At 36.1% G+C, this 19,935-nt stretch overlaps 1 protein-coding gene across 1 annotated transcript in view; it reads right to left on the bottom strand.

The window, feature by feature from the left end:
• Window positions 1-19,935, bottom strand: part of DMD (dystrophin) — a 2,124,834-nt gene that overhangs the window by 1,438,536 nt on the left and 666,363 nt on the right. The window contains 2 exon segments of the mRNA XM_047715765.1: window positions 3,947-4,122; window positions 17,175-17,354. Of these exon segments, the coding sequence (XP_047571721.1) occupies window positions 3,947-4,122; window positions 17,175-17,354 (356 nt within the window).

Below are 19,935 nucleotides of genomic sequence, written 5' to 3'. Positions count from 1 at the left end.
AGCAAAAGAATGTAATGTAAAGGTGCCTGGGTAGCTCAGTCGGTTGAGCAGCTGACTTTTCATTTGGGCTCAGGTCAGGATCTGAGTCCTGGAATGGAGCCTGTGTCAGGATCCACGATCAATGGAGGGTCAGCTTGGGAATTCTCTCTCTTGCTCTCTCTCTCTGCCCCTCCCCCCACTTGTGCACACATTCTTTCTTTCTAAAATAAATAAATCTTTAAAAAAATAAAGAATGTAATGGAATTTACGAGCTGGGGTGGAAAGACTCTGGGGAAGCTATAAATAAAATTGCTAGGACAATAATATTGAATATCTTCAGAAGTTATTTGTGCTTTATTTGGGGGGCAACTGGAGTTACAAGTCTCTCAGGTCTGAAGGATCAGCCTAAAAGCCCCATTTTAGGGGCACCTGGGTGGCTCAGTGGGTTACTTGTCTGCCTTCAGCTCAGGTCATGATCTCAAGGTCCTGGAATCCAGCCCTACATGGGGCTCCCAGCTCAGCATGGAGTCTGCTTCTCCCTCTCCCTCTGCTCCTCCCCCCTGGCTCATGCTCATGCATGTTCTCCTGCTCTCTCTCTCTCTCAAATAAATAAATAAAATATTTTTTTAATGTCACATTTTAGATATATTGATTTGAGGTCGATTAATCAGAAAGGGGCCAAATCTCACCACATTGAGTTATATGACTTAGTTATGGAGTTGCTAGTTAGAATGATTGGGAGGGAAATGGCAGAAATGGTCACATGCCCAATAATATATCGCAACAGTAATAAATAAGGGGCAAGGTAAGAGATCACAGATGGACAGAAATAGAGAAGTCAGGTGGTAAATTCTGTTTTGAAGAGGAAGCCGAGGAGGCAATTTTTTGTTACATTCTTTAACTTCGAGATGATATTTTTATCAATGGAATCTTTTTTCACCAATGGCACATGATCACTATTCCCACCCCCAGCACCACTTCCACTTCTACCACCATCACCACCTGGACCACCACTGTCTCCACAGTGTTTATCACCTCCTCCACACCTGTCTATCACCTCCTCCACGCCTACCACAAGTCCTGCCATGTCTACCATAACCAAACAACAAGAATAACAGCTATAGTATTTCCTGAATTCTTCTTACCTCACAGGCACTGTAGCAAATGCTTCCTACTTAATCCTCACAGTTAGTATTTTATAATGTGAGGATAGTGAATTTGAGGTATAGGAATTAGGCAGTTTGCCTGGGATCACAAGCCAGTGGTTAAGACAGGCAGGTTTCAAACTTGAGTATTTCTGATTCCAAAATCCATGCTTTCTCTGATATTTGCCTCTCCTTTAGATGTACAGACAACAAATTATAGTAAGTAAAATACCTCTACAACGTATGAGTAACTAGGTGTGGTTAAATGGAGGCAACAGCTGTTTGCATTTGATTAAAAAAAACAAACAAACCTGAAGCACCGACTAGATGCACAAGTAGAAGAACATAGTTTCAAAGAAATAAACATAAAATTTAAGGGAGAGTGTCAGATATGGAGCTCTAAGTCTGATCTGGGAGTCATTTACTTACAGCCAGATTTGAATTAATGTAAGGAAGCAATTCAAATAAAGAAATTGAAAGAGGCTGAAACCATGAATTTATGAGATACTACCATGATCAGGCAAAATGTCTCAGACCTTTTTATTAGAAAACAAGTCTGTGGTAGGGACAGAACAAGCAGTGTGTCAGAGAAGCTGAAAAAGGAGATCATTTTTAAAAGATGAGCATTTAATAGATTGTCAAGACTATAGTCTTGACAGTTAAATGCTAGGAGTTCTCACATGGGACAAGAGATGGACACTAGCTACCCGTGAAGCTTACAGTAATGTTTGTACAATGCTTCTTGAACTATTACAGTATTTTAACCAGATTCCATCCTGTAGACAATTATCTCTTACTGAATTGAACTGTCCTAATTATTCACTTATTTGTGTTCTTTGTTCAGTAGAAATTTATCAATCAGGAGTCTTATATAAAGCATCCATGTTATTGTACTGTCCAAATCTGGACATATTTGAGAGTGAAAGTTGGTGTTATATATAATTATGATGTCACAAAAGGTATAACCTGGGATGGATTCAGGGAAACCAAGATATAAGATCACCTTGGTCATATATCTGCTGAAGAAACATTTTAGTACCCGGTCTAGGTTGTGTAGTAGGCTCCCTCAGTTGAAATCCTGGCTCAGGCACTCTGTAGCTATGTATAATAGTAATAATAGCCATACTTATCCCATAGGGTAATTAGGAAGAATAAACACACTGTGCAGATAAAGCATTTAATCTAGCACTGAGCACAGTAAGTGTTAAAGTTTTTATTTAAGTAATATATACTTGATGTTCTTCATTGGTCATCTCATTTCAGGCACTTACAAAAATTGCTGACAGCATATGATGCAAACAGAATTTAAGAGACAGAATATTTCACCACTGGCCACACCTTCCTGAAAACAAAAAGTAACAAAACACATTTTTCTTAACCAAATATATTCCCCAAACACAAGCCAAGAATATGCTTGGCAGGAGCCAAGAGAGAGACTGATGTGAATCAACTTGCTCTGCTAATTTCTGTATTAGGACAATCTCGAATATATTAGGAGAGCAAGACAAGTAGGTTTCCATACTGCTCTCCTTGGAAAATTCTTGGAGAGCTTTTGGGTTAGACAGTCTCTGTGACCACTACCCAACGCTGCCTTTGCAATGTGAAAGCAATCTCAGATGATACCTAAATAAATGACTGTGGCTATGTTTCCATAAAACCTTTATGGACACTGTCATCTGAATTTCATACCTTATCACATGTCAGGAAATATTCTTCTTTTGATTAATTTTAACCATTTAAATGTGTAAAAATAATTCTTGGCTCATGAGCCATACAAAACTGGCAGCAAGGTAGATGTAGTCTGCTGGATTCAGTCAGCCACATAGACACAACCAGGGACAAAAGCCTAGCAGTTGACTGTGTAATTATAAGAGCAGGTTATAAATCACGGATTTAAAGAGAAGTGTTCAAAGTCCCAAATAATATACTTGAGTAACTTCTCTAGGTGGTTTTTTCCTTTGCCTAGAACATCTGATGTGCTATTTTAAAGTATGCATTCTTCTCATACTTCTACACCCTTGTATACATAAATTCTAATGTCAAGTGTTCCATGCATTCCTAAACATATGCTGCTTAGAAACATAAGGCAGATTTTAATGTTCTTTCTTAATCTTAGAATGATAATAACTGGAATGAAAAAGAAATTGTACCTTTTTATAACTTTCATGCTGGTCTTGCATGTATGAAATTTTACTCTCATCATTTTAACAGAGCCACTGAGGTACATAATACCTAACTTATCTATAACGCCTAGTTGAAAATATCCACAAAAAGATGAGTTAAAAATTCTAACACCTTCAAGATAAGACTTTAAAAATATCAAAGAACAGGAAATCTATTCTGTAATTACTCCTGATTTAGGATGTGCAGATTGAGACATTATGTTCTCGTAAACTAGCAGAATGGATCTCATCTATTATAGGTGTACTTCTTCTTCATGAAAATGTACTTTCCATTACTGGGGAGGGAAAGACATTTAATGCAAAAGGAGGCACTGAACAAGTAGGCTGTTGGTAAGAAAAAAAAAAAAAGGAACTTTCAGATAAAATGAGTTCATGGCAGTTCATCACACGTGGTTTCTTCTTTTAATCCAGAAAACAATATTTCCACTGAGCATTCGTTTTTGTTGGGATGGTGATTCCTTGGGCAAATTTTGAAATATATATCACAATTTTCTAACTGAACTGACATGACAGGCACCTGAGGCTTCTGGAAATATTGTTTAAGTTAAAAACACTGCCATCTAAACAGCTATAAATGAGTTTTCCTGATTAATAATTATTTTTTGCTTGAGGATAAAGCCATGAATAAGAGCCTCTCACCTTTTCCTAATTTCAGAATCCACAATAATCTGCCTCTTCTTTTGGGGAGGTGGCGGTGGCAGTTCCTCTTGGGCATGTTTTACCAGAATTTGTTCCCTCGTGGTCACCATAGTTACCGTTTCCATTACAGTTGTCTGTGTTAGTGATGGCTGAGCGGTGGTGACAGCCTGTGAAATCTGAGAGAAGTATTGAAACAGAGGTCACACACTGCTTGAAAGACTTCAGTAAAGCCTGCTTGGAGTGGCAAAGGAAAATAATGAGAAACTGTTCCTGCTTGTTGGCAAATTGACCTTCAGATCAAAATAGCACCATATTGAACCCAAATCAAATTGTTTTATCTGACTTAAGTTATGTTCACTTAAATCACAAAGGAAAGTAATTTCAAAACTGGAAGTAAACTTAGTGTCTCTTCAATTTATTGGCCAAGATATGGAAAATAAAGGTGGGGGCAAAAGAGCAAAATTTACGGTGTCACTCTGACAGTTAATTAAACATGCTGTTTAAAGTGTTTACCATGTTAATGTAAATTTTACTAAGGTATCCCAGCACCAATTTCACTGCCTTGACTGACTACAGATGTTTATTAGTGTGTTGAATGCATCCTTGGTAATCAGATATAGTAATTATAGTCCATACATTTTCAAATAAAATCATTTGAACTTTACAGTAAATGATTTTTTAACTAAATAAGTACAATGTCCTTTAAAATTACAATAAAATGTTGGGGCACCTGGGTGGCTCAGTGGGTTAAAGCCTCTGTCTTCGGCTCAGGTCATGACCCAGGGTGCTGGGATTGAGCCCCACGTCAGGCTCTCTGCTCAGCCAGGAGCCTGCTTCCCTTTCTCTCTCTGCCTGCCTCTCTTGTCTACTTGCAATCTCTGTCTGTCAAAGAAATAAATAAAATCTTTAAAAAAATAAAATTACAATAAAATGTCAACGTAAAGGGTCTATTAGTCCAGTGCATTTAAGTTGAATATTATTCAAAAGCTAAAAAGCACATCACCCTTGTTTAACTAATGAGTATGTTAAAATATTTGAGTCTCCAAAGTTAACATTAAAGATACTTCCTGGGTTAGAATTATACTAAGTTTGTGCTCACACTTTTAAAAATTACCTTTTAAGCATAGATCATCACTCCTTGGAATAATACGGTGATCGTGAGAGGCTATCATGAGAGGCTATCACCTCAGTAAATGGGCATTACCAGACTAGCTATATAATGGCGAGACATCCTCCCTTCCTTCCTCAACCATCAACTCTCAGTCCCACAGCCCTTCTGTTATTAGAACTGAACAGCTACCTGCTGGGATATTGATCATTATTATACTTTTAGTAATCCAAATAATTTGGAAGACCTATTGACAAAGAGACCAAAATAGGCCAACATTAGATTCACTTATAGCTACTTGATATGCACAAAGCCAGGGATCTGGTTGAAGTCAAGATTACTTTGACTGACTCTCCTCAACTTGCAAAGAAATACGGAAAGGGTTTGGGTTAACCTCCATGGCTCACACATGACTGATTCCTTCAATGGGAGGAAATCAGAGAAGCCTCAGGATCTTCTTATTGCAACTTCCAAAGAGGCAATTTGACAGGGGAGTAATGAAATCTTTTGTCACAATGCCTTGTGTAAAAATTGCTTTTGACAAATACATTTTAGATGTGCTACCCTTACATATGTCAAGGCCTTAGAGACTTCTATTTTGGTAGCCTAAATAGTTTTTTTTTTTTTTTTTTTTTTAAGGACATTAACAGGTTACTGAGTTTCTGCCTGTTGCAAGGCCGGTTTTATCTTTTTTAAGCTCTCCATAGATTCATTATTTAGAGTCGATCATTGAGCCTCAAACAATAGAGTCCATTGACAAATTACACCAAAATGAAGGCAGAAAGTAACACAGTTGTTAAAACAAATGCTTAAAATAGAAGATCAAACCTAATCGTCCTTAACCCAAAATGATCATTACTTGATGAAACTAAGTTTACCTTTAATTTTTAAAAATGTCATTTTTAAGGAGGATTCTAAGCGCATTTAATTTTACCAGAGTAGTATTTTTTAACCATAAGCAAGTTTTTTTGCACATGAAGATGGCTTGAAGAGAATACAGTTCAAGGCGAAATTTTCTAATTTTGTATGTGGAGGCACCAGAAAGCAGAAATTATGAAAATGCAAACATATTATTTACAGTTGTATCAAATGTTATGAAACATGTGTGCTACTGGGTATTTGGCCGTGAAGTTAATTTCTGTAGTATTAAAATATTTTCTCATTGATACTTACGAAATTGGATAGATGGGCCCACCAAGAGTAAGGTAAGGAGAAATGGCAACCTCATATACTACAAAAAGGCACTTAGAAATATAGCAAACCTTCTGAGAAAAAGCAATCATTTTAATAAAATAATAATGACATAAATTTCTAATTGTTCTACACTATAGTCATTACTGTACTATAATCGAAAATACTCCTTCATTTCCTTTGGGATGGAAGAATGGAAAAAAACAACAACAACTGTTCATTGACCCCATAACCACAGGATAAAATTTGTTATATATAACAAATGAATACTTTCAATAGCTATTCCATATAACCAGAATAAAAACCAAATGTTCATGTACTAAATTTCCCTATGGCTTTTAGTTATTGGCTGTAAACACTTAATTATGTGTTAGAATCATTAGAAATACAGACAAGAAGGGATTATGGAGGTCATTTAGTATAACCTTCCACTTACTGTAGGATTTACTACTCCCAGAAGCAGATAACTCCTTCCAGAATATGGCAGCCAATCTTCCCATTGGCAAAGTTTTTACAGGTAGTAGAAGCCTCCCTTATTTTGACTTGGTTCATTTAAAGATTGTTTTGAATCCTGAACCAACACAGAGTAAACCGAGTATTGTTTCTATCTGACAGTCTTAAAGACCGGAAGGTTGAAATCATGACTCTGACAAATCTTATTTCCAAGTTTTAAAATACCAGGTGTTTGCTAGAGTTACATTTAATCAGATTTTGGTGCTCCAAAACCTAGGTTTCCTGACTTTGGACATCATATTTAATTAAAACAATCTAAAATTGTATGAGTTACTCAGCAGCTGAATCATGTTTTAATTAAATTCCAGCCTACGTTATATATGTATCACTATGGAACACACAGAAATGAATAAAATGGAATCTTGATTTTTAGGGAACTTACAGTATAGTAGTGAAGGTCACAAACACACAGATAATTGTGAGAAAAAGTGAGTGCCACATGAAAATTATAAACATGCAAAAATGATTGCCTGCACTGAACATATAGTAATCAAGGCAGTTTCTTTCTAAACGTTACAAAAACAAATTTCCCTCAGCCAGTATCCTCACGTTTAAATGCTAATGCTATAGGCTGCATATAACATTTTTCCCTATTCACAGGATACGGTATAATGGAAAAATGTTGGAAACAACCTAATGTCAGCAGGTACTTGGCTTAAATAAATTATAGTACATGCATGTGACAGTTATTTTACATGTTTCAAACATTTTCAATGTCACTGGAAAATATTTACATTATACTATGGAGTAAACAACACAAAGAGTGGTTATGTTTTGGCAGGTAAAGCACAGCTAATTTCTACTATGGACTATATATTTCTCTATTCTTTCTATTTTCCAACTTTCTACAACAAAACATTTTCTGCAAAATATTGCATTTCCAGGCAGAGAAAACTTCCAGAATTTTTCCGTCCGAATTGTTATTTTAGGTCTATCATACCTATATATCTTTAGAACTATGGAAGTATGTCATCGAAATATATTAAAATAACTGAACATTATGGAGTATTATGCCTCCATCAGAAAGGATGAATACCCAACTTTTGTAGCAACATGGACGGGACTGGAAGAGATTATGCTGAGTGAAATAAGTCAAGCAGAGAGAGCCAATTATCATATGGTTTCACTTATTTGTGGAGCATAACAAATAACACGGAGGACAAGGGGAGTTAGAGAGGAGAAGGGAGTTGGGGGAAATTGGAAGGGGAGGTGAACCATGAGAGACTATGGACTCTGAAAAACAATCTGAAGGGTCTGAAGAGGCAGGGGGTGGGAGGGTGGGGGAACCAGGTGGTGGGTATTAGAGAGGGCACGGATTGCATGGAGCACTGGGTGTGGTGCAAAAACAATGAATACTGTTACACTGAAAAGAAATTTAAAAAAATTAAAAAAAATAACTGAAATTAGGACAGCTGAAAATCTACTAAGAATGACCTAATGCCTCCATTAAAATGTTGAATGGAGCAGGGTCAAAATTCGAATATAACATAGTTTGAGAGATACTCAACAAACTTTGAGTCCACCCAACTAAACCTTCATTCAGTCGCCTTCCCCAATGTTACTAACTCAAGTGTAATTAACATAGTGTTATATTAGTTTCAGATGTATAATAAAATGATTCAAGAATTATACACATCTCCCAGTTCTCATCAATACAGATGTACTTTTAACGTCCTTTACTTATTTCACCCATCCTCAACCACTTCTATTTTAATTATTAGTATAATGGAAATGACTCTCAAGTGTCCTCATGAAAATAAAATGCATTTTGTTTTTAAATACTATTCCCCTGATCTGTCAGTTAACCACCCAGTAAAACTGGAAAACAGTTTGGTTAGACTTCTTACCATGATTAAAAGTGGGAGTCTTTGAGTCAGGCTCCACAAATCTCAAACCCCAGGTCCAAAGTTCACGTACGGTAGCATTTAGGGTAGGTTCATTTGTCTCTCAGAGTTTGATTTCATTTCTTTGTAGGGAATCATAATGCACCTCTCTCGAGGGTGTTGCAAACAGGGCTGGCTTCTTAGGTAGTCACCCAAGTCCCCTCCCTCAAAGAACCCCATGCTTGGTTTCAGGCTCTGTTTTCACACTCCTGACATCCTTAATAATATGAACAACAAGCCCTGCATTTTCGTTTTGTATGGGGCCCCACAAATTATGTAGCCAAAACTTAGTTTCAAGAACTAAATGATGTAATGTCTGAATACAAAAAAAATGCTTTCTCAGTGCATATTAGTAATAATCATTATCTTTTCTAAATGTTCGTATAAAATTTATTATTTTTTAAAGATTTTTATTTATTTGACAGAGAGGGAGACAGCAAGAGAGGGAACACAACAAGAAGGGGGAATGGGAGAGGGAGAAGAAGCTTCTTGCCCCACAGAGAGCCTGATGCAGGGCTTAATTCAGGACCTGGGAATCATGACCTGGGCCAAAGGCAGACGCCTAATGACTGAGCCACCCAGGGACCCCTTCGTAGAAAATTTAAATTTTTTTCTCTACTGAACCTTCTTACTCATAAGGTCACCTATATTAGCTTCCAAAAGTTAAATTTTTTCACTGTGGGAAAAACTGGAAGAGCATTTGCCCACTCTCTTGATAGTTCTAGGGTATACATCTTATTACATAATAAGGTTATATAATTTTGGTAGTTACGGAGAAATCAAACTACTCTCAATAAAATTCTTTCTTGTCATCTTCTCTTCCATTTGTCGAAAAATGCACATTTCAAAAAGTAAATACATGTACATTCAAGCCCGTTTAAAGATTATAAAAGGGCATACAATGAAAGAAAACATATCAACCACTGTCTCTGGTTTAACAGGTTTGACTAGCTGTCTTTACCCCAAGCTCTTACATTTTGAATTAACTTTGTGGGTGCTGGTTCTTTTTCTTTTATTTTGGCTATATTCTTAACTGCATCTTTTATTTTTCCAATTAATTATTTAAATATCCTTGCCTTTATAAGTTTTTGGGGTTACAGATTTCTACTTATTGCAGTGTGAGATATTCTACTATTTGAACCTTTAAAGAAATTTACTAAAAGAGATTCGAGCTATGAAGAATCAGTTACCTACTTTATCTTATCATTTTCATTATTATAAGAATAATAATGTGTGTAAGAATACCGACCAATTACAAAGCTCTTTGCATGTCCCCGGCATTTATGCTAAGTGTTTTGCATTCATTATCTTACTTAAAATGCTTAGAATAGTACATGCAATCCAGGCTTATTAAGTGGTAGCTGCTATTTCCTCATGGACCAAAGAGTAAATACTATAACTATTCCCATTTTATAGATGAGAAGTAAAATTTTAGGGCAGATCCAACTTGTAAGTGGCAGAGCAAAAATGTACAGCCAAGTGTCAATGTTCCTGTATTCCACTCTTAGTAGGTGTTCCTTCGTTGCTATACCTGTTCAGATTTCTGAATGGTGAATTTCCTTTAAGGGGAGTATTATGGAGTATTATATGGAGGGTGAATTTATATACACAAACATGCATATACGAAGTCAGAAGAAGACTAAAAATGCACAACATGGCATATGACTACCTTTTAATGCCCTTCAGCTCCTGATAAATTTGTTTTTTTTTTTTTAGATTTATTATTTATTCGACAGAGATCAGAAGTAGGCAGAGAGGCAGGCAGAGAGAGAGGGGGAAGCAGGCTCCCCGCAGAGCAGAGAGCCCAATGCGGGGCTTGATCCCAGGACCCTGAGATCATGACCTGAGCCGAAGGCAGAGGCTTAACCCACTGAGCCACCCAGGTGCCCCAGCTCCTGATAAATTCTAATTAAAATTGGGAAAAATCAATCAAACGTTTAGTTAGCCACTGTATAGTACATAATCAGTTTTTGATGTAGTGTTCAAGGATTCATCAGTTAAGCATAACACCACGGGCCCTCTTCAATACTTATCACCCTGTTACCTCCTCCCCCCACGCCCTCCCCTTTGAAACCCTCAGATTTTTTTCCCAGGTTCCATGGTCTCCCATGGTTCATCTCCCTCTCTGATTTCTCCTCCTTCTGATTTTCCTCCCTTCCCATATGGTCCTCTGTGCTATTGCTTATGTTCCACATATAAGTGAAACCATATGATAATTGTCTTTCTCTGCCTGACTTACTTCACCTACAATAATCCCTTCCAGTTCTATTTATATCAATGCAAATGGTACACACCTGAATTTTTAGAACAATCTATTCAGGTTGACAATTGTGGATCAGAGGTTTATGCTGTGTCATTTTTTATACATAACTTTAGAGTGATCAATTGACTTTTAATGGGTATGGAAGAATTGTGGCTCTACATTTTAAAATATACTGCATAATCATAGCAACAGCTTTAGCTGATAACTGGTATCCAGGCTTAAAACCATCTCCACAGACACAGTAGCACAAGGCTCAAATATCTGATGGTGTATGGATTTACAACTCTAAGCAACCGAAATAATTTATACCCTGAACTTTATGAGAAACCTGGGGCAAAAGATCAAGCACTCACAAACGAAGGTGGGTGATTAATCAAAAGGCTATAAAATACTCTATCCCAGGACCAAGGGCAGAGGAATTATCATAGCTAAGTGGAGCATACATAAGCGTTAAATTTCATGGGAGTGGCTTGATAACTAAATGTCATTATTAATTACTATCTGGTTTTGATACCAATCATAAGGCAATATAACTTTCTTGAAAAGATAACAATATTGGAATCATGAACACATTTAAAGTCCATATTCAAAAGACATCAAAATAGACGTAATTCTCCCATTTGAAATAAAATATTATATAACAATTAAAAAGGTTTATTCGATAAAGCTATCTGTCCAGTTTCAGGTATTTTGTCCCTCACTTCATATTATCTTTCATATCAATTGCCAGAAAAGAAGAGATTCATGTTAGCTTCAGGATTCATATTAAACACAGATTTTGAGTGACTGTGTGAACTGCCTCTGTAAAAATTGAGGAACCAATGACATTTATTTATTCTGATGCACTTGACCTTCCTCTATACACCATCTGACATGAAGTAATGAAACACATTCTTTAACTAGGGAGGCAGGTGATCAAGTGTACTTTGAGGGGAAAATGTATATTTTTCTTTATGTGTTATCTTGTTTATTTTCAGTAGAGAATAGATGCATCACATAGATGCTGAGTATTTTATCTTCAGCGTATTTTAAATACAGGGTATTCATGATGAATTAAATGTACACATTTCAGAAGTCAGTCTTATTTTTACAGGAAGAGAATTTTATTTTCATCATCATCTTCCAGCTGACTCTGAGGTTGGTATAACAGAAAGAGTTGGAATCTCTTCACGGATCACTCCAGAGTTTTATATAAAATTTCAGGCAAAGAGAAACATATGACAGGCATTTAGAAGTGGAGGTACAATATGGACATCTTCCCAGGCAAGACCTTCCATTTTATAAAAAAGGAATGAGAGTGTCCAATAGTTCTTGTCTCTTAAATTTTCAATGCCTACAACATTTTATGTTGTTGTAGATAATGAATTTATAACATAAAAACTATTAGGCTGATATGCAAGACCTATTCTCAAACATCTACTTTAGTTGAAGGTAGGAAAAGGATACAGGTAATATCAAAAATTGTTTGAGCTATAACTTGGAAGTTTTTTAATAAAACATTTAACTAAAGCTATTAACTAAAAGGTGCTCTAAAATTCAAGATGGTTAGTCCATGAATTTAGACAGTCCTTGAATAAGACAGAAACTTAAAATGAGTCAAGGGATTTTATTTTAATTCTATGTTTTGTAAAACCATTTTTTAAAATTAGCATCGGGCTGATTAGGCTTGGAGAACTTTCAGGAACCAATGAAAAGGGTTGTCAATGGAAAGGCCTCTGAGTATTTTTAATTAAAATCATTGGCAGGGATGTCTGGGTGGCTCAGTTAAGCATCTGACTCTTGGGTTTCAGCTCAGGTCATGATCTCAGGGTCCTGGGATCAAGCTCCACATCCGACTCCACGCTCAGTAGGGAGTCTGAAACTGCTTGAAAGGCAAATAAAGAAATGTTCATCTTACTACCTCTGCATCTTTGTGTTTGCATTTCTGCATTACTAAACATACTGGCTTATTATCTTCAACCATGTTTTACATTATAACCATGTCTGGCAAGAGTTGAAAAACTCTCAGTAGGACATCAATGATATAGAATAGATAAATACATATGTAATGATCACTTTCCTTCAGAATCTGTGACTATAGCTAGAGAAATATATGATATAGACATGGACTTTCATGTTCAAAGAGAGGAGGATTCTGGGCACATTAATTTTAGCTTTAAGCTATCTGGGCTTATAGTTCAGAACATTGCAAAAATCGTCAAGAGAAACATAATAAAATATTCAGGAAATGGGAATAAGATGTATAAACTTACATGCGCCATAAAATGTCCCTTACTCCTGGCAAAGAAAATAATTTACTCTACTAAACAATGACAAAACTACAGAACGTTTGGACTCATCTAGATAGATATATTTTTACATTTAAACCACCTAAGGCCAAGTTTAACATAAAATACCACAATGAATTATAAAGCACATGAATTTTATGTCCTTTCCACAGTATATATGATTTCACTTAAATGGGGAAAAAGAACCTAACATCACATAATAAAAAATATTTAAAAATAGGGGAAAAGTTTGGTTCAAATCACTAAAATAATGTGTAAGTTTAAAGTATTATCTATAATAAATTTCTGACTATATTTCCTAATTATAACAAGATAAAAATATGTTCATTGGGGTCACAAGCATTTAGAAAAAAAATAACTGTAAATTTCAATAAGCGTATTTATAAAAAAAAATTAGAGGACACAGAGGGTCATTTGAGTTTTTAAGTAAGTCAATCCAGAGAATATTAGCTTTGTTCTCTTTTCTCATCTTAAGCATCCATAATAGCAAGGGTTATTCTTCCTAACTTCTGGAAACAGAAAGTATTTCTATTTTCTTACACTGCCTTCTCATTAACTTAAACATCCTCAGCTTGTGTCCAGGTATTATTCAAGTCAACTCTGATTTTGAAATGCAAGAAAAGGGCCTCACAGCTGATTTTTTTCCATATTTTGATCTCTTGCCATGCTACTCTTTCAAAAGGTCAAAATCCCTCAAAGCTTTGACCTGACCAGCAGTCAAAAATTTGGGCACACAATGTTCTTTATATGAGCACAATTGGATGCCTTGTCATCTCAGTCACAATTCCTATATCCTCCTGGATTTTAACTATTATCAGATTTTGCTCATTTTTAAAACCAATCATATTTAAAAGGATTTTTAGGAGATCACAATAACATATCATTAATGGGACAGATTCTCACAAGCCCTGTCCCCGCCCCCGCAGACATACCAGGGAGTGTGCACATAAGAGAGCTTTGTTCTTCAAAGTCACAACCTTGCCCTCAACATTCTTGGACTCCTTCCCATGTAATTTTGGTCGAGTTCAATTTTACATTTAAGAAATAAAATCGAGGGCTTTTTCAGTTATAAGATACTATTTCATGGTTCACTCTATCTCCTTTTCATTACTCTGTCCTCGGGTAGCTTCATTTTTATCTTTCTAAGAGTCCCAACGCAGCCCAGTAATGATTTGCATTGGGTCTATGATAGTTACTTTTGGTGGGAAAAAGGAACAATGAGCAAAACCTGAAATATGAACTATAGAAAAGCTGAAGCTTGGGGTTCTAAAAAACAACTTGCCTAATACAAGTCTATACCTACCTCCTTCTAATCTAGTATAGTAGTGCATAAATGTTTGAAAATAAAGATTTAAAAAATGATACTGAACTACAACAAGCCCTCCAGACTCACTAAACGGTATGCCCTGTATATCAAGAGCACCAGAGTTTTTTTTTTCCCCCCAAAGTGCCTTCACGTCTATGACTTTATTTTATCCTCGTCACATCCCAATGGGCAAATACAGTGGATACATGTTTTACTGTATGTTGGACATCATTTTATGAAGAACTATATGAACCAGAGATAGTGGTGGTTTATTACAGGTTTTGAAAAGTTCAAAAATAGAAAGGTGAGTAAGTGCCCCGGGTCTTATAATTTTAGACCATTAAAAAAATAAGGTTTTGGGGCACCTGGCTGGCCCAGTGGGTTAAGCTTCTGCCTTCGGCTCAGGTCATGATCGCAGGGTCCTAGGATCGAGCCCACATTGGGCTCTCTGCTCAGCAGAGAGCCTGCTTCCTCCTCTCTCTCTTTGCCTGCCTGTCTGCCTACTTATTTATGATCTTTCTCTGCCAAATAAATAAATAAAATCTTAAAAAAAAAATAAGGTTTCTGAATTTGTTTTTTTAACCAACTAGAATAACATACCAGGAACGTTTCGATGATATGCACAATGCTCCTTAGAAAGTAGGCTCATTCCAAGAAAGTGAGTATATTTAAATATAGCATTGATAGGAAGGTCTCTAATTTCCCCATTTCAGGCAGCACTGTGAAAAAACCCACAATGTGGGGATGGACACATATGCCACTGTCTTGTTAATTCAACATTTTAAAAAAATATGTTCTGCAGACAGTATCAAAGGTTGCATGCAGATTACTGGTTTACTGAATGAGATTCTCTAGGACCAAGCATTTTAATCAGTTTCCCAGGTGATTATTACACAGACACACATTTGAAAAGCACTGTATATGATAATGCAAGTGAACAAAAGCATGACCTACTGTTAACAGTTATATCTCCATAAATATACCCTTTTAAAGGGATGCATTTCTAAATAACTTTCTTTGTAAGGCAATGCCAATCCTTCTGAACAATGTAAGTGACCATTTTATAGCAGCAATAATCTACGGAACCACTGGGTACATATTGGAATGTAATCATTGATGGTTTGAAAAGTATTAGATACTTTTAGGTACCAGATTAGATACCAAAGTATCTAATGTTTCACAATTTATTATATAAATGCCAGTGCTAAGGTAAAGTAACAATGGCCTGATCATATACAATAAGACAAATCATGATGTGGTTTTAAAATCACTATAAGATCAAGTAATTGATAAAAAATATATTCAATGGAAAACAAACAACTTTTATTAATGTCCAATGACTGCATAGGAAATGATTACAATTTATATTCCTTCAAATTTTAAAATTTTAAGTATGAATTTAATATTAAAAGGGAGGTTGGATTGTAATTGAAAATCATATATGTTGCCTGATCCTATTTTCTTAAATTATATTTTTGGAAGAGATCCTTTAAACTTCATTGCATCTTTCAACAATCATTTCCTAAGTGCTACTTATCAGATGTCAAGTGTCGAGAAGACAAATTCCCTGCACTGTCTGACAACAAAGGCAATAACTGCCTAAGCTACTGAATGTGGTCCTTGCTTTAATAGAGATGTATGCATGGTGCATTGAGCCATGGATTGTGACCGATTAGTAAAGGTTAGTTTCTATAATGGAAAATAATGTGGCTTAATATGTTAAATACTATTATGTACAATGTTAATATTTTGAATGATGACCCATGATTTCACCATCTAATAATATCAGATAATAAAAGCTTCTACTTTAAAATCACACCATTTCCGGGGCACCTGGGTGGCTCAGTGGGTTAAGCCTCTGCCTTCGGCTCAGGTCATGATCTCAGGGTCCTGGGATCGAGCCCCGCATCGGGCTCTCTGCTCTGCAGGTAGCCTGCTTCCCCCTCTCTCTCTGCCTGCCTCTCTGCCTACTTCTGATCTCTGTCTAATAAATAAATAAAATCTTTTTTAAAAAATAAAAAATAAAATCACACCATTTTCTTTAAATTACCAAAACTTATAAAATGCTTAACATAAAACCACATTATGACACTACAAATGAAACACAGATGCTTTCCTAATCCACGGTCTATGTGTTTGTGTTATAAATCAGCTGTCTGTGGCAGAAAGAACACCCAGTGATTAGATCCTTACTTGAAATAACAGAACAAGGTCTTCCGTGAAATGAAAGGACCTAATCCCTAACCATGTTCCTATTACTAACATCACTTGGGCAATTCATTTTTCTATCTTAAGTTTCATTTTTCTCATATGTAAAATGTAAGGATCAATGAATAACCCTCCAGTTCCTAGAAATCTAGGATTTGGGGTTAGGTTGTGAAACATAGTCCCCTAGCGCTTGGTCCAATCACTCTAAGTCACTCCCATCCTCATTTCCACTGAACAGGAAGGGAATGCACTCTTAGACAGCAACTAGTCCAGTCATTTAGTACTCACTCCTTCACCTCCCCCACATTCTCCAATACCAAGACAACCAAGAGACCCATGTTTTTATTCAACTGAATACTTGGCAAGGACCAGTCCAGTAATATCTTTTGTAGTATTATAACAGTGCTCTTAATGAAAATTTAAAAAATCTCAGGGACTATTTATTACAGGGTAATTAGTATCACTAACCTGTGCTGAACTTTTTTCAAGCTTTTGGACTAAATTATCCCAGCGCTGGGCAAAGTTATCTAGCCACACTTCCATCTTTTGGGCTACCAATGTGTTTTTCAGTGCTGAAAGAAGATCTTGGTTTAGTGAGCAGAGTTTGTCCATGGTTTGCTTCTTCTTTTCCAGATCTGTTTTTAAGACCTGTTAAAATAGGAAAGAATACATAATAAACCTGGGTTACATTTTCTAAAACATTATAGTTAAGTCGCTTCTGTATGTATTTCCTCATTTGTATAGATAAGACTGTAATCATGCCTGCAAAGGATCAAGAGCCCATAAGAATATAAGTAGAAAATTGTAATCCAAATATTCTTCCCAAGAAGCTTGAAGAAAAACAAAACAGAAAGTCAGATGTAGCATAAACACCTAGTAGTGAAACTTAAGAGCTATTTAAAAATATTTAAGGAACTTCCAAGTAAAAAAGTAGTGTTGCTCAAAGGGCAGTTTACTGACTTTTCAATTTTTTTAGCATCTGTTATTCAATTAACATTTGGCTATCTGAGTAATTATCTTCTAAAGCTCGTTTTAAAGCCCATTAAGTAATAGAACTAAGTAATTGAATGTGACACAAATCCTTTGGCATCACTTTGCATGTTTTCTAAATACATATGTGTTTTATGGAGTAATTTTTACAACATTCATTTTTCCAAAGTTCCTGTGAGTTATGAGGGGTTACACATACCCTCTGGTCGCTACGGATTGAATAAACAAAGTGGCTTGTATGAAATCAGGAGATAAGGACAACTTATTATTTCATCTTATCCATTAAGGTCACCCTGCACTTTCAGCGCCCAAATACTAGTCCCTGACTTAACTTGTAAACACAGAATAAGAAGAAAGAAAGGAGAAAATTATTTTACAACCCTTTTACAATCCCCTATTTCTGGCAGTAGGAAGTACAATAAACATAAACTGAACAGTGAGACCTGTCTTTCCAAAACAAATGCAAATTTAGGAACAACTAATATTACACATGGCAGAAAAATTATCATGAAACAGATGCACCGATTGCTCATGAACCGAAGTGTCACACGTGCAAAGAAATCAATACCCTCCCCACAAAGGATACTCTATGTAGCTCATGTTGGCATGCCAACTGCACTGACAGCTCCGAGCTGCAGAAGGCCCTGGTGTCTCCTTCAATTAGCTCATTCTTTATTCGGAATCTGCTTTACCTTGTGTACTTTACACTGGATTCTCAGTGCATGCTGTTTTCCTTTCTTTCTATTTATTTTTTTTTTAAGATTTTATTTATTTATTTGACAGAGAGAGATCACAAGCAGGCAGAGAGGCAGGCAGAGAGAGAGGAGGAAGCAGGCTCCCTGCTGAGCAGAGAGCCCGATGCGGGGCTCGATCCCAGGACCCTGAGATCATGACCTGAGCCGAAGGCAGCGGCTTAACCCACTGAGCCACCCAGGCGCCCCTCTATTTATTTTTTTTTAATTTATTTTTTTAAAGATTTTATTTATTTTTTTGATGGAGAGAGAGCGAGAGCTAGAACACAAGCAGGGGGAGTGAGGGAAAAGCAGGCTTCCTGCAGAACAGGAAGTCCCGGTGGGGCTCAATTCCAGGACCCTGGGGCTATGACCTGAGCTGAAGGCATATGCTTAACTGACTGAGCTACCCAGGTGCCCCAGTGCATGCTGTTTATAAGATACAAAAGCTAGTTGTGAAGTTCTTTCCTATTTTTCCTGAACAACTACAGGGTGGTTTTTTTTTTTCACTATTTTCTTCTCACTTTTGCAATAAATCAGAATATGAGTCAAGATTTAAAAGTAGAATTCATACCAAAATAAACTTCAATGTGGGAACTTATTAATACATTGGTTTTGTATGTTGATTTTGTTTCTTTAATTCACATGCTCGCTCTCCATTAAATTTAAATGCACACTTGGACTAGTAGTAAAACAATAGTTGAGGTCCCTGGCTAGAGCTGGGACCTGAATTTAAATTTGTAGATTCCTCCAATTCCTTCATGGGTGTCTCATTTTTCTTTTATTCTTTTAACTTTTGGCATGTGTTTGTTTTATTGCAAGTCATTTCTGTTTTGTTTTGTTTTTTTTTTGAAAAAGTTATTATAGAATTAAAGACATTTTAAATACATTTAAAATTATATATATGTGTGTGTGTGTGTGTGTGTATGTGTATATATATATATATATATGTATGTATGCATGCATACACACACACACACACACACACACACTCACAATCCTCTTTGGCTTACTTTCTCAGGGCTTAAGGAGCTACTTTAAATAGCTATATGTATAAGGCTCAGGGGTGCACCATTGTTTAAGCTAAATGTGTAATGCGTTGGAAACATTTTAAAACAAGGATCTGAGAGTTATGTTTGAAGAAGAGGAAAGAATCTGTGTTTGAAATTATGGATAATTTCATGTTACCTAAACAGTTTTTCTTAGATGATCTATAAAACTAATTGGATACCCAAAGAGATTTAGTGGCAAATGAAACTAAGACATCTGTGTTAAAATTAAGCCAAATGCAGAAGCACTTGGTGAGCAACAGAAAAAAAAAGGGGAGTAGAGTCAAATCACCCTTAAAGAATAACATTAGGGAAAATGGACTCAAGGTAAAGCAAGAGCATTATTGTAATGACATTGTAGAATTGGTGAATCAGTATATTTTTTACCTAAACCTATATGACAAGAACAGTGTACCAAACAGTGCTTCCAGCTAGTAAATTATAGATCTGCCTTTTCCA

Source organism: Lutra lutra, chromosome X (genome assembly GCF_902655055.1).
Source record: "Lutra lutra chromosome X, mLutLut1.2, whole genome shotgun sequence".
NCBI classification, from domain to species: domain Eukaryota; kingdom Metazoa; phylum Chordata; class Mammalia; order Carnivora; family Mustelidae; genus Lutra; species Lutra lutra.
Note: the sequence above shows the minus strand (reverse complement) of the source record. Positions and strands in the feature narration are given on the sequence as shown.